Source organism: Lagopus muta, chromosome 4 (assembly GCF_023343835.1).
Source record: "Lagopus muta isolate bLagMut1 chromosome 4, bLagMut1 primary, whole genome shotgun sequence".
NCBI classification, from domain to species: domain Eukaryota; kingdom Metazoa; phylum Chordata; class Aves; order Galliformes; family Phasianidae; genus Lagopus; species Lagopus muta.
In genome coordinates, this window is record NC_064436.1 from 69,931,492 (window position 1) to 69,945,773 (window position 14,282).

At 48.8% G+C, this 14,282-nt stretch overlaps 2 protein-coding genes across 6 annotated transcripts in view; one reads left to right on the forward strand and one right to left on the reverse strand.

Annotated features, from left to right (window-relative positions):
• EXOC6B (exocyst complex component 6B) overlaps nucleotides 1-14,282 on the forward strand; it is a 246,665-nt gene that overhangs the window by 94,972 nt on the left and 137,411 nt on the right. For 2 of the 3 annotated variants that reach the window (XM_048943630.1, XM_048943631.1), the window contains exon 7: nucleotides 7,645-7,821. In XM_048943630.1, coding sequence (XP_048799587.1) covers nucleotides 7,645-7,821 — 177 coding nt within the window. The remainder of the gene's footprint in view (nucleotides 1-7,644; nucleotides 7,822-14,282) is intronic. The other variant, XM_048943632.1, reaches the window with a different exon arrangement.
• Nucleotides 8,548-10,413, reverse strand: LOC125692743 (uncharacterized). Of its 3 annotated transcripts, XM_048943670.1 has the most exons (3): nucleotides 10,123-10,413; nucleotides 9,421-10,014; nucleotides 8,548-9,348 (listed from the first exon to the last, which is right to left on the reverse strand). In XM_048943670.1, exons 1-3 carry the CDS (start codon nucleotides 10,156-10,158, stop codon nucleotides 9,226-9,228), a joined length of 753 nt encoding a protein of 250 aa, XP_048799627.1. In that variant the 5' UTR covers nucleotides 10,159-10,413; the 3' UTR covers nucleotides 8,548-9,225. The 3 variants fall into 3 exon arrangements, with proteins under 3 accessions (XP_048799627.1, XP_048799626.1, XP_048799625.1); XM_048943669.1 differs by having other exon boundaries at nucleotides 8,548-9,942; XM_048943668.1 differs by having other exon boundaries at nucleotides 8,548-10,014.

The following is a 14,282-nucleotide window of genomic DNA, read 5'->3' on the forward strand; positions in this document are numbered from 1 at the left end:
CCTGCTTTAAAAAGGGATCTTATGTCAACTTAAAGAAGCAAGGTGAGACCAAGTTTTGATTCATTCTTTAACTCCTGTGATTCTTACCCTGTGTTGCCACCTATTTTTGCAGTAGTCAGTCTATAGCTGTGAATTTAGCCTTATAACATAAACCTGAAGCCAATGGCAGCTTGAATGGGGTCCTGCTGAAAGAATATTTCTCCATCACAGGAAAAAGCCCAACAAACCAAACCAGAATTGTACTGTGACAGGGTCTTCCCATCTGCAGCATGCTCTTGAGCTTGCAGGGATGTGGTGATCTATTGGGCTGTGCTCTACAGTGCTTTGCTGCTCTCAGGCTTACAGAAGAAGGTTGGGAGAGAAGATCTGTGCTGGTGGATGGCTGCAGTTGGGGTTCAGCAGTGGGACCTGTTGTCCCACATTATTGGTATGGTTGAGGACAGCTTCTGATGGTGGATCCGGGCTGTGCGTTAGATCCAAAGCTCAGTGCATCCCCCCAGGTCTCATTTAAGAAAAGCCAGAAGATGTTCTGTCCGTGGCTCAGGGCTTTATCCTCTCCTTTTGATGGATCTCGCTGCGTTCCAGGCCAATCCAAACTATCTAGGAGAGGTGCTTTGAACATTGTCTGTTTCTCAGGATCTCAAGAAAACCAAAACCAGGCCGATAACTGGAAACAAAAGCAGAATCTTGAAAGGAAACTTATCTGCGCAGAGTTTGACAAGGCCCAGAAAGAGGGTGTGTGAAACAGCAGTCTGGGAACTCCCACAGTGAATGGGATAAAGGAGTTTAATCTGGGGCCAGGAGGGGAGGACGAACCCTCCTTTAGCTGTATAACTTTCTGAGGGTCAAGATAAATAAGTGCAGCTCGGAGCGCCGGAGCTGATGAGCTGCAGCCCTGATTCCCTATCCTGGCTGAGCGAGCAGCCCTTCCTCCTTTGTGATTCCCAGCACGCAGGGTGGAGGTATTAAGCAGAGTGATTCTTAGCACAGCAGCTTCAAATAGGCTGTAGTCACTGGGGATGGGAAGGGAAAGGCTCTGCCCCATAGGGCGGTGGGCATGGAGCAGCTCCCAAGGGCAGTGAGCACAGCCCCGAGCTGCTGCAGCCCAGGGAGCATTGGAACATGGCTCTCAGCCATAGGGTTTGGGGTTGGGATGGCCCTCTGTGGGGCCATGGGGTTGGGCTTAATGGTCCTTGTGGGTTCCTTCCAACCTGGGATATTCTGTGATTTTTATGAGAAGGCAGAGAAAAACCCCACAACAAAACGTGGCGTTCAACATTACGGATAGAAGGAAGGCTCAGGTGTGGAGCTGCAGTCCTTGATGTGTGTGGAATGCTCGTACGACAGCCTTCCTTCTCTTGCTTTTAGGCCCCTTATCTAATTTTCAGCTTCTCCTCTCTGTGTAAATGTGATAAATGCACTTTTTAATCACATAACCGAGCTACTTTTGATGCCTGCGCGCAGATATCTTGTTCTCGACGCCAGAACGCACAGAAGTGCAAATCAACACCTTGCTTCAGAAAGTACTTCTTAAAAAATGACTTTTTGACTTTAACTGTGCAGCTGACCCAGAGGACTCGGTTGCCTGAGTCCTTTTATCAGTGCTAATGTGATAAACTTCTCTTTACAGCTCCCGGGAAGGAGAGCACCGTGTTCTGATCGCTCCTCCAAAGAACAGCAGAAGCTTAATAGCTTTCTGATAAAGTGCTGAATTAACCAAGCTACTCTTTATGATGAACATTGAGGGTATAAATAACACTGACCTTGTGTTATGGATAGGGAAAAAGGAGGAGTATGGGGATGGTGATCGTAGAACCATTAAGGTTGGAAAAGACCTCAAAGACAACCAAGTCCAACCCATCCCATCTTGCCCTCAGTGCCACATCTCCATATTTCTTGAGCACATCCAGGGATGGTGACTTCCCCACTCCCTGGGCAGCCTGTGCCCAATGCCTGTCATCCAGTGTTTCCAACCTGACTCTCTCCTGGCACATTGAGGCCATTCACAGAATCATAGGATCATAGAATGCTTGGGTTGGAAGGGACCTCAAGGATCATGAATCTCCAACCTCCCTGCTGCACACAGGGCCACCAACCTCCACATTTCATAGCAGCCCAGGCTGCCCAGGGCCCCATCCAACTTGGCCTTGAACACCTCCAGGGTCCTATCCATAAATTGTTGGGTGAAAGTAAAGGCAGAAATCTTCGTTGCACTCTGGATGCCAGAATATATCTGTGCAGAGGTGATTTTGGGAACGTTGCTGTGATGAGCTCGATTTTTAGCATTGGGGGGTGGGGGCTTAAGGTGGAGCAGTTGTTTGTAGTAAAGGAGGAGTGGTGGCAAGTTGAAGTAGAATCTCTGGCTTGGGTTGGAAGGGACCTCAAGGCTCATCAAGCAATCTCTGCAGGGCATTTATTGGAGGAAACTCACTGAATGCTGCATTTCCTAAGTTATATTTTTAATGACCGAATATCAAGATAAAAAGAAAACAGGTCTATGCATCCATCGCTTTTTTTGGAGCTCATTTCCTGTGCTGGTGGTGAACTTCTTCAGACAGACCTCTGACAAATTGTTTGCCGCGATAACCGCTTAACACCAAGCAGGCAGATAGGCAGAAGCTCTTATCATCTCGACAAGCGACGGGGTTTTAGTTAAAACTGAAAACAGAAGCTGTGTCAGCGTGTTGAGTTTACACCTTGCAATAATAATGCGTGCTTTTATCTGATCTGAGGGGGATTTTATAACTTTCAAATGGATCTCTGGCGGGGAGCCAGCCGCACTGTCATTTTTTATTAACTTTCTCCTCTCTTCCCCCTGTAGCCGGTCTGCTTTTTGTAATGCTGTTGGAGGAGTATGTATCCCATTCCTGGGGATATGGTGAAACGATATTTTAGAGTTCTGTGTCTCAGCCCATTAGAGGGGTCCATAAAACAATCACGGCAGCGAACGTTCAGTAAGTAATCAAAACCACCGAAGCCAACCACAGCAGCACTGCAACCTTGTCTGAATAATAGAACCTCTTTTGCTGTGCCTTATCTACTGTCTCATCAGGAAAGAGCTAATTAGATTCTTCTAAGAAGTAAATATTGTCAGTTCGTTGGTGGGTGGAGGTGACGGGAGGTAAGACTCACTGTCAACATTGGCAAAGCGAGGCAGAAAACAAGACAAAGTCATAAAAAACCTATAAAAAGCTAATTGAGTTTTAAAGGAGCTCATTCGCCGTGTAGGAGGTGCAGCAACTTTCCCTTTTGGTGTGTGGCTTTCTGGAGGCAGAGCTGGGGGAGCCCATGGCTGCCTTGCTGCTCCAACCCAGCCGTGTGGGATGGCTGTGGGGCTGGGTTCCCTTTGTTCCTTTGGAGAGCTTTGGATAGCTCTGCTCCCAGTGGGTTAAGCCAATGCATTTGATTTCTCTCTCCCTTAGCACACCTAGACTGGGCTCTCGATGGCTTACCTGAATTGCAGTGGCTTGGCAGAACTTGGTGCTGCAGCTTAGGGATGGCAACTATTGGGATCAGTATTACACAGAATGACAGAATGGCTTGGGTTTAAAGGTCATGGAGCTCCAACCCGCTGCCGTGGGCTGGTTGCCCCCACCAGCACTGGCTGTGCAGGGCCCCATCCAACCTGGCTTCAAACACCTCCAGGGATGGGGCACCCACAGCTCCTCACATTTAGGACTCTTGAGAGACAGACTTGAATGGCAAACCCCCAAAGCCACATCATGTAAGGTTGGGCATTTAGTAGAGGGGCATGTGGCAGTGTGAAAGTGGACAGCTTGGGGGAACGTAATACGGCTAGGACCGCTTTCCCCCCAATTCTTTCTCTCCTCTGTTTCTGAAGGGATGGCAGCCAAAAGGATTGATTCAGTATTCAGCCAACAAAGCCTGAGCAGCAGCTCCTGTGCTGTGCTACGGGCAGTGCTGATCTGGATATGACAACCAGCATCAAATGACCTGAAGCTACAGGCTGGAGAGGGGAAGCTGTGTTTGCTTTTGAATCAGCCTGGAAATAGGGTTTGTGTTCGGGTTGTGTCTGCTGGCTGAGTGCTGTGCACGGGCCAGAGGGTGGCTGTGCTTGGAGGCAGCCCCAGCTACGTGAAGCAAACGCTTCGTGCGTTATTGCTAAATGTAACGCTAGCTACGAACACACATTTGGTTTCTAAACTTTATTGTCACGTTAAGCAGAGAGCAGAGAGATTGATAGTCTTGTATAACAGAGGCAATTTTACCAAAGGATACGAAAACGCACTCGCTTTCATGTAAACCACACCAAAAGGTAGAGGGGGTTTTTTATTTTATTTTTGTCCCTGGAGGGCTCTTCTCCTCCCCCATAGCCACAGGTTGCTGTGTTTTCAGGGGGCACGCTGGAGTGTCGCCCCTGCTTTGATGTGGTTCCTCAAGTGTGCCTCCTCATTGGGCTCCCTGCAGATGCCTTTATGTGAAACAGAACATTAAAATCCAAATGTTCCTGCTCCGCAGGTCGTTTTTCATCCTTTATGGGCAACGTCAAATATATTGCATAGTTGTGTTGCTGCACCCCGGCCCGGGAGGGAGCGGGTCTGGGAGGGAAAGAGAGAAGGTCTGAGCGTGAGTTCCTTGCGGTGAAGCCCAAATTTCTCTTTAGCTGCTTCCTCTGGGCCTCTCCCCAGCTCTCTCTTTTTCTCAAGGTGAAACTGAAACCTCGGTGACTTCACCCAGGCCTGCCCGAAGTTAAAGAAAATTTGATATTTCTCACTTGTAGGTCACTTCAGTCCATATTGTTTCCTGCCAAGAGTGGGGGTGGGGGGAATGCCCTACTGTTAATGGAAAAGCAATTACTGTTCTTTCTGGTTGTGCAGCTCCAGCATCACACCTGGGTTACAGGGCTGGGGCTGGAGGGATGTGGGGTGGGATGGGGGGACGCACTCAGTGCCCTATGGAAGGAACAGCCACTGTGCTGTGTTGGTGTTCTTTGGTGTCTCCCTGGTTGGTGTTCCATTGCATTTCAGTGATCAGGCTTAAAAGTGCTGGGAAACCTCTTCTCACACAGGACTTTTCCAAATTCCCCAAATTGAAATTGCTTTTGGTGGGCTGGAAAGTTCAGAGGACACTGGGATTCCCTCTGGGTTCTTTTATTCCTCAGGAGGTGGCACACACACTTTTGTTTTCCCTGCTGTGGACTTGGAATGCTGTCAGTTTTTGTGAGCTTCAGTTCCTGAACAAAATCAAAACGATGCAAAATGCAAAACGTGGCCTTTGTTTGAGATGTTGAACTCCTTGAGTTGGAGCAGTGACTTTTCCTGGGGCAAGCTTTCATGCTTTTCATTCTTCATATGAATTCTACTCATCCGTAGACGTTATGTGCTGCTGTGTGCACCTCCTGTGAGCGTGGCTGAAGGAATCATGGGATGGCTTTGGTCGGAAGGGACCTTAAATCATAGAATCATAGAGTCACAGAATGGTTTGGGTTGGAAGGGACCTCAAGGATCACCAAGCTCCAACCCCTCCACCACAAGCAGGGCCACCAACCTCCACATTTCATAGCAGCCCAGGCTGCCCAGTGCCCCATCCAACCTGGCCTTGAATAGAATGGTTTGAGTTGGAAGGGACCCTTAAAGGCCACCTGGTCCCACCCCCCTCAATGAACAGGGACATTCAGCTCCTGTTCCTGTGTTCATGTAGTAACACCTCATGTTTGGAAAGGCTTTGGAAAGCCATTGGGTGGCAAGGCACTGTGCTTCCCAAGGACATTTGCAGGGTCCTCCGGGGAGACTTAATTCCATGCTCAGCCTAAAATGCAGAGTGTTGTGTGCTCGTGGTTTGGGCACTGAAGGTTGAAGCCAAGGACTGCGTCCTTCCGCTTGCTAGTCCAGCTTGTTCTTCTCCCATGACCACTTCTCATCCTGTGATCTGCCTACACCCTGTTAATGATCTGTATGAAGCTCAATGTTTGATGTAAAACTTTGCATTTTCCCATTCTTTTTCCTTCTCTTTTTAGAGGCGGGAAAAAAAAATTACATAAATTTGAGTGAATTTAATGAGCGCGCTGAGCTTGCTTTTGGTGTGATTTACAGTGGATCCAGCATTATAACTTCAGTACACTTTGGTTGAGTAACTTATGTCATTAGTGGGTGTATCTGAGAGGAGAGCTGAGCTCGGACCTCTTTGTTGTGTGGGCTTCAGAAGGACCAAGAGCTCACTCCCCTTTTTGAAGTCCTAATTCCCTTTATATGGTGTTGCAATGCCTTTCTATAGAGCAGTGTCTCTGAAGTTAGAGATTTCTAATGCAAAAAAGGCCACTTTTCCCCAATTGCTTCAAGTATTGACGTTGCTAGCAAAATTTGTCTTGAGCAGCGCTAACACAGAGCTTGGCCTTTTTGGCTCTGTTGCAAAAAATCCCTACAGTTGAGATTCCTCCCTGAAGAGATCTTCCAAAGGAGCCCATTTGTTAGTCCCCTTGCTTAGCCCTTACTGCTCTCCTAACAGCAGCACTTGCAGAGATCCTACATCGTTCCAACCACTAGAGGTCAAGATTGGGCTGTTGCACGGCGCTCCGTTCCATCGCTCCAACCCTGCTGCAGCCACGGCCCGTGTCGTTTATACGTTCAGTTTTGCAATCGTTGCCCCGTTTGGTAGCTGTGGTGAAGCTGGTTGGTGTGCAGATGTATGCAGGGTGGGCTTTGCCTTGCAGCACGGTGGGTTTTGTAGGGATGGAGAGATCGGCGCCGCGCTCGGTTTTAGTATTCTTCAGATCTGCACCAGTGATCTGTCTGTGGGGTGTTTCTTCCCAGGGAGGGATTCGAAAGGGAGCTGAGCTGAGAGAGGCTGTGGAATTAAAACTCACTCAGAAATTCTTTTGGTGGGATGTGAATCCTTGGTCAGCGTTGACAAGGAAATCGTTTGGAAGGTTTGTGCTCTCCATGGTGTCCGGCCTGACATTGGAGGTTCCAGCACAGCCATTGCTCCTCCTTGTGCTCCAGCTCGAAGCTCATTTTCTGCTCTTGGGCAATTGGGGCTAATTGATTTTTGGTCTTAGAAGCCAAGAAAGCTTTGCAGCAACTTGCTGTCTGCTACAAAGGGAGCCCAGGGCTGAGGGAGCTGCACTGGGGCCACATGCTTTGCTCCACGAGCCGTGGCCTTCTCCCAGGCCGAGCATCCTGGTTGAATACCTTGCACAGATCGTTCTGTAAATCAGCAGCACCGCAATTAAGATCTCCTGGGGTACCACAAAAATGCTTTCAGGAACCTCTGGGGTCCAGATGTGGAATGTTTTGTGCTGACACGGGTTGAAAAGAGGAACAAATCCAACGGTTAAGTAGGTCCTTTAATTTAGCTTGTGACAGTCACCACATGGCCTATGGGCTAATATTTCTGCGTCTGTGCTGTAAATAGATCAATATGGCAGGACGATGGGTTTGGCATTTTGATTTGTGAAGAGTCAGAATATTGTTTGTATTGTTGCATAATCCCTGGAATGGTTTTGAAATGAATCTTCTGTTTCTTTGGAATATCTGGGTTTGGAAAAACATAACATTTCAAAGTTCCATTAAGTGTGTGTGTTTTATTTTGTCTCATTTGTCGTATTTCATGACTGATTGCATCTTTTGGCCAAAAAAATACGTCCGAGGATGCTGTCGTAAAGCTTGAAATCTGCTTTTTTTCTAGGCACAGCAGCAAAGAAACCTGGACAATATTGTATCGCAGCACCCCAGGATAAGCGGGGGGAAGAAGTCCAAGAAAGAAGGCTGCGCAGGCTCAGATTTGGAGGTAAAGAACACTAGCCCCATGTCTGAGCAGGATTCGGGTATCCTGGATGTTGAAGATGAGGAGGAGGATGAAGAGGTAACTGGATGCCATCAAACTCAGGGCATTGGGGTGATAAGCTGTGTCTTGGTGCTCACACCTCGCTCAGTGTTTGCTGCCCCTGTGCAGCACGCCATAAAGATGCTGAGCAGACGGTGGAGCCTTTCTGAGTTGGGTCATTTTGCACTTCTGTCCTTGCTAGCAGGCTCAGCAGAGATGCTTAGTGTAGTAGGAGAGCAGAGCAGCTCCTGCCTTCAGTCCTGCAGCTCTGTGGCCTTTCAAAGCAGATAAATTACCGCACAGCACACAGGATATTGATATTGAGCTTTTTTGCAGTGAGTCTTGTGGCAGATGCATGCTTTATGCTGAGGAGAGTTTCATTAGGACAGAATTTTTGAGGATGCATTGTAGTTCCTGGTGTGTTTCTGTTGCTGGCCCTTTCTTTAACAGTGATTTCTCGTAGTAGAACTGATTTGGGTTGGACTGGCCTTTAAAGGGCATCTGGTCCCACTCCCTGCAACGATCAGGGACATCCACAGCTCCACCTGGTGCTCCTAGCCCCATTCAGCCTGACCTTGGGTGTCTCCAAGTGGCACCACCTCTCTGGGTCACCTGTGCCAATGCCTCACTGCCCTTCGTGCAAAAAACTTTCCCCTTATATCCAGTCTGAATCTCCCCTCTTTGAGTTTGAAATGGTTTCCCCATGTCCTGTCATAACAGACTCTGCTACAGAGTCTGCTACAGAGTCCCCTTCCTTCTCACAGCCTGTTTAGATACCGAAGGCTGCTCTCAGGTCTCCCTGGAGCCCTCTCTTCTCCAGGCTGCACAGCCTGTCCTGGTAGGAGAGGTGTTTCATCCCTGGGATCATTTTTGTTGCCTTCCTCTGGTCACACTGCAGTCCCTCCCTAGCTGAGGATTCCACATCTGGATGCATTGCTCCAGGTGAGGCCTTCCCAGCACAAAGTAGAGGTGCAGGATCAGCTCTCTGCTCTGCTGGCTGCGCTGCTTTGGATGCAGCCCAGGATGATGTTGACTGTCTGGGCTGTGGGGGCACATTGCTGGTTCATGTCCAGCTTCCTACCCACCAGTACCCCCAGGTCCTTTTTGGCAGGGCTGTGCTCCATCCTCACAATTCCCAGCTTGTGCTGATAGCAGAGCTTGCAGCAGCCCAGGTGCAGACCTTGTGCTCGACTTTGTAGAACCTCATGAGGTTCTGTGCCTACTGCTCAACTTGTCGAGGGTCCTTTCCCTCATCTGTGCCACAGTTCCATGCCTTTCCCAAGTTTGTTCTGTTGGGTTCTTTCCTCTCCATCCCAGATCACTGCTTCCTAACAAGGAACGAAGCCTGTAGCACAGTTCAGATCCCTCCTGTTCCACTGGATGGTGTAAATACCAAGGAGGGGAGATGAATACCGCAATTCGTGCAGCACAGTGCAGTAACCCTCAGCTGAGGAGCATCTCCCCATTTTGGATCACCTCCCCATTTAGGAGCATCTCCCCATTTAGGATCACCTCCCCAGTTAGGATCACCTCCCCAGTTAGGATCACCTCCCCATTTAGGATCATCTCCCCATTTAGGATCACCTCCCCATTTAGGATCACCTTCCCATTTAGGATCACCTCCCCAGTTAGGATCACCTCCCCATTTAGGATCACCTCCCCATTTAGGATCACCTCCCCATTTAGGATCACCTCCCCAGTTAGGATCACCTCCCCATTTAGGATCATCTCCCCACTTTGGATCGCCTCCCCATTTAGGATCGCCTCCCCATTTAGGATCACCTCCCCATTTAGGATCACCTCTCCATTTAGGATCACCTCCCCACTTTGGATCACCTCCCCATTTAGGATCATCTCCCCATTTAGGATCACCTCCCCATTTAGGATCACCTCCCCATTTAGGATCACCTCCCCACTTTGGATCACCTCCCTATTTAGGATCACCTTCCCATTTAGGATCATCTCCCCACTTTGGATCGCCTCCCCATTTAGGATCACCTCCCCAGTTAGGATCATCTCCCCTTTTAGGATCACCTCCCCATTTAGGATCATCTCCCCACTTTGGATCACCTCCCCATTTAGGATCACCTTCCCATTTAGGATCACCTCCCCACTTTGGATCACCTCCCCATTTAGGATCACCTCCCCAGTTAGGATCACCTTCCCATTTAGGATCACCTCCCCACTTTGGATCGCCTCCCCATTTAGGATCACCTCCTCATTTAGGATCATCTCCCCATTTAGGATCACCTTCCCATTTAGGATCATCTCCCCATTTAGGATCATCTCCCCATTTAGGATCACCTCCCCACTTTGGATCATCTCCCCATTTAGGATCACCTCCCCATTTAGGATCACCTCCCCATTTAGGATCATCTCCCCACTTTGGATCGCCTCCCGGTTGCCGGCGCTCTGAGCTCCACCCGCAGCTGCCCGGCAGCGGCCGCTGTCCGTGGTGATGAAACGGGGCGGGCGGGTCCCGCTGCGGCGCTTCCCCAAACTCCTTGCCCTCCGGGTTTCTTTTCTCTGGAAAGAGAGCTATTTTGTTTTATTTAATGGGTTTTTCTTCGGTTGTTGATTTTCTTATTTATTTATTTTGTTTTCTTCTGCTTTTTTTTTTTTTTCTTTTTTCATTTTTAGTTTTCTTCTATTTCGTTTTGTTTGTTTGTTTGTTTGTTTTTCTTACGTTTTTCTCTTTTTGTCTTTGTCTTTTTTTTATGCTGCTTCTCCCCCTCCATCATTGTCTTCTCCCCCCTCCACTGTCGTCATCTTCAACCTTCCCATCTTCTTCTCCCATTTATTTTTCCTTTTTGAGTGCAAATGGATGGCGGTCTAGGGCCCCCAATACAAGAAAGGCAGGGAGCTGCTGGAGAGGGTTAGAGGAGAGCCACAAAAATGGGCAGACGGCTGGAGCATCTCCCTACAAAGACAAGCTGAGGGAGCTGGGTTTGTTCAGCCTGGAGAAGAAATGGCTGCGGAGTGACCTCATTTCAGCCTTTCAGTACCTAAAGGGAGCCTACAGACAGGAGGGGAATCAGCTCTGTGAAAGGGTAGATAACAGCAGGACAAGGGGAAATGGTTTGAAGTTAAGGGAGGAAAGATTGAGGTTGGATGTGAGGGGGAAGTTCTTGACAGAGAGAGTGGTGAGGTGCTGGAACAGCTGCCCAGAGAAGCTGTGGATGCCCCGAGGTGTTCAAGGCCAGGTTGTTTGTGGCCCTGGGCAGCCTGGTCTTGTATGAAATGTGGAGGTTGGTGGCCCTGCCTGTGTCAGGGGGTTGGAGCTTCATGATCCTTGAGGTCCCTTCCAACCCTTTCTATTCTGGCCATTGTATGATCCTATCATCTGGTAGTAGAGTTGTTAAACCCAAGGGATCAGTATTTGTGTTATAACTGAGAGTGACTTCAGCCAGCAGCTGAGAACCCCCCCAGCTGCTCACCCACTCCCCCTTCTCACCTCCAGTAGGTTGGATGTGGTCTAAGGGACAAAAGTGGGAGAACTCATGGGCTGATTGTATAGGTGGCTTCATAAGCAAAGAGAGAAAAGAAACCCTGCTGTTGGTGCAGACTCAGTCATTGCCCACATCCCGCCGACAGATGGATGCCCAGCCAGTCTCCAAGCAGTGGACATTTTCTGGGGAAGCAAAACAAAACGATCCTCAAATTTCCCCAATATTTCATTGCTGAGCACGATGTATGGAATGTCTCTTTTGTCAGTTTGGGTTTGGTATCACAGCTGTGTCCCCTCTCAGCCTACTCAATAAAAGCACAGTGAGAAGCAGGGAGGGCAGTAATTCACTTAATCCCAGCTCAAACTGGTACAGGTATACACTGTCAATGCTAAACTCTTTGGTGAGGTTTCTGTCAGTGATAGGGCAACATGAATATTGTTTTCCATGGCTGATGCTTCCACCTTTTCAACTGGTAGCTTGATCTCTGCACCTTCCAGTTATCTCCTCTGTGTAGTGACAAAAGGCAAAGTACTGCTAGGGCAGAGCTTGAGACTTCTGTTTGGAGGACAGCCAGTGGTGGGTGAATCTGGGAGGGAGGAATGAAGGGTTCCTGCCCCCAGTCCTACTCAGAGCTGAAAACAGAATGATATTCAGAGGTGGTTCTTGTGAAGTGTTTGGCAGGAGAGACCTTCTGATCCCCTCCCTGGCTGAATCTGCAAAAAGTGGGTTAAATACAATCCTTTTAATCTCTGGGAAATAATTGAGCCCTGCAGCAGGCTGCGATACAGAGTTTTCCATCGAGGCTGGATGGACTGCTTCAGAGATCTCAGAGTTCCTCCCCCCCTTCATCCAGGAACAGAATTAACAAGAGAAGCTTTGAAAGGAACAGAGGACCAGAAGAGTTTTGCTTCTACTGTTGCATTTATTTTTTATGTAGATCGTTTTCTCTCTTGGGCAGCAATGGGGAGCAGTGCCAGCTGCATTCAAGAAGACCATTGTGAGGCGTGGTTCCCCACTCCATTAGAGTTCTGCACTCTGGAGACATCATAGTCCAGACAGATGCTTCACTGTGGTGGAAGCTCCCACTGTAATGAGAGCAAGAGCGTGGGCACAGCTGTAAAGCGAGCTGGGAGATGACTTGAGTTCAGTTTTTATGAATGTCAAGTGGTAGGAGGAGGATCAGTGTTTCATACTGAGCAGCTCCATGGCCTGCTCAGTGTGTGCCAGCTGCTCCCTTTGTAGTGTTCTGGATGCTTTTTACTACAAAGCTCATCCAGATTCTTCTTGTTTCCAGTGACTTTTCTTTTGCCATCCCGTTGAATCCATCACGTCAAAGCTCGCCTGCATTCTCCCTCATTTCTTCTTGTTCCCCAGAAGTCTGGCCAGGCATTTGTGACGTGGTTGGGTGGGAATGGACCTCCTGGTTCTCCTCTGTGGGAGAGGGAAGGTTGTAAGGAAAGAGTAACAGCCCCTCATCTCTCACTGAAGAACAAATCTACAAATTCCAGACGGTTCTGTGTTTGGAGAGGAAGTTTGGCACTGAGGACATCAGCAGGTGTGAGGTGTAGCCAAAACTCATCATACTTCTGTCATTCTTTCAGGTTGACCTGACTGTAGGAGTGTTGTAATTCTCTAGGTGAAGGTGAGAGATTGATGACAGTTTAGGGAACGAGAATTGGGACCCCAGAGAGGCTCTCTCAGCTTTTCCTGATAAATGGCTGCGTTGGGTGCCATCAGCCTCCACTTTCTGCTTGCTCTCACTAGTAATTCCACACACACAAAAAAACAACAACAAAAAAACCATCTTGGACATGGAGAGAAAACTTTTTGTTCCCAGACAAAGCTGTCTGCCTGCTGTCTCCAATGTCAGCCAGAATGAGATCAGTCTGCAGGACGATGTGGCAGCTTCCAGTACTGCAATGCTCTGAGCGTCCTCCAAGAGCTCCCAGGCTGCTGGTACCCAGAGAGATAAGATGAGAATTGTTGAAGGTACACCAAACCAATGCTTCTTTCAGCAGTAGGGGCTTATTTTGTAAAGTGAACACATTCTGAATGTTGGTCAGGCACTGGCAATGCTGCCCAGGGAGTGGTGGGGTCACCATCCCTGGAGAAGTTCCAAAACTGTGGAGATGGGGCACTGAGGGACGTGGTCAGAGGGTGAGCTTAGAGGTCTTCTCCAGTGTCTATACCATGTGAAGAGAGCTGGGGTGCTAAATGTCATAGACTGGACTTGTGGCTGCAGTACTGTGTGTGCATGCGTTCATTGCAAAGATGTTCAGAGGGCTACAGCACCTCCCCTACAAAGACAGGCTGAGGGAGCTGGGCTTGTTCAGCCTGGAGAAGAGAAGCTGCGGGGTGACCTCAGTGCAGCCTGCAGTACCTAAAGGGAGCTTATAGACAGGAGGGGTGTCAGCTCTGTGAAAGGGTAGATAGCAGCAGGACAAGGGGAAATGGTTTGAAGTTGAGGGAGGGAAGATTGAGGTTGGATATCAGGGGAAAGTTCCTTACTATGAGATGTGTGAGGTGCTGGAACAGCTGCCCAGAGAGGCTGTGGATGCCCCATCCATCCCTGGAGGTGTTGAAGGCCGGGTTGTTTGTGGCCCTGGGCAGCCTGGTCTGCTATGATTTGTGGAGGTTGGTGGCCCTGCATGCAGTGAGGGGGATTGGGGCTTGATGATCCTTGAGGTCCCTTCCAACCCAAGGCATTCTATGATTCTGTGATCTGCACCAGTGAGCCCATGTACTTGGGTTAATGGGTCAAAGTGACAGATCAATAACCTGTGTTTCTGGCTCACAAATCCTGGTGTTTCAAAGTGGATTTTTCTTTCCTAATGAAATAGGAGCAAATGTATCTATGCTTGTGTCATGTCATTACATCAGAAAGCAGCAAGGATCGGAGAATCATAGAATCATAGAATCACCAAGGTTGGAAAAGACCTTCAAGATCATCCAGTCCAACCGTTCACCTATTCCCAGTAGCTCCCACTAAACCATGTCCCTCAACACAACATCCAGCCTTTCCTTGAACACCCCCAGGCTCGATGACTCCAC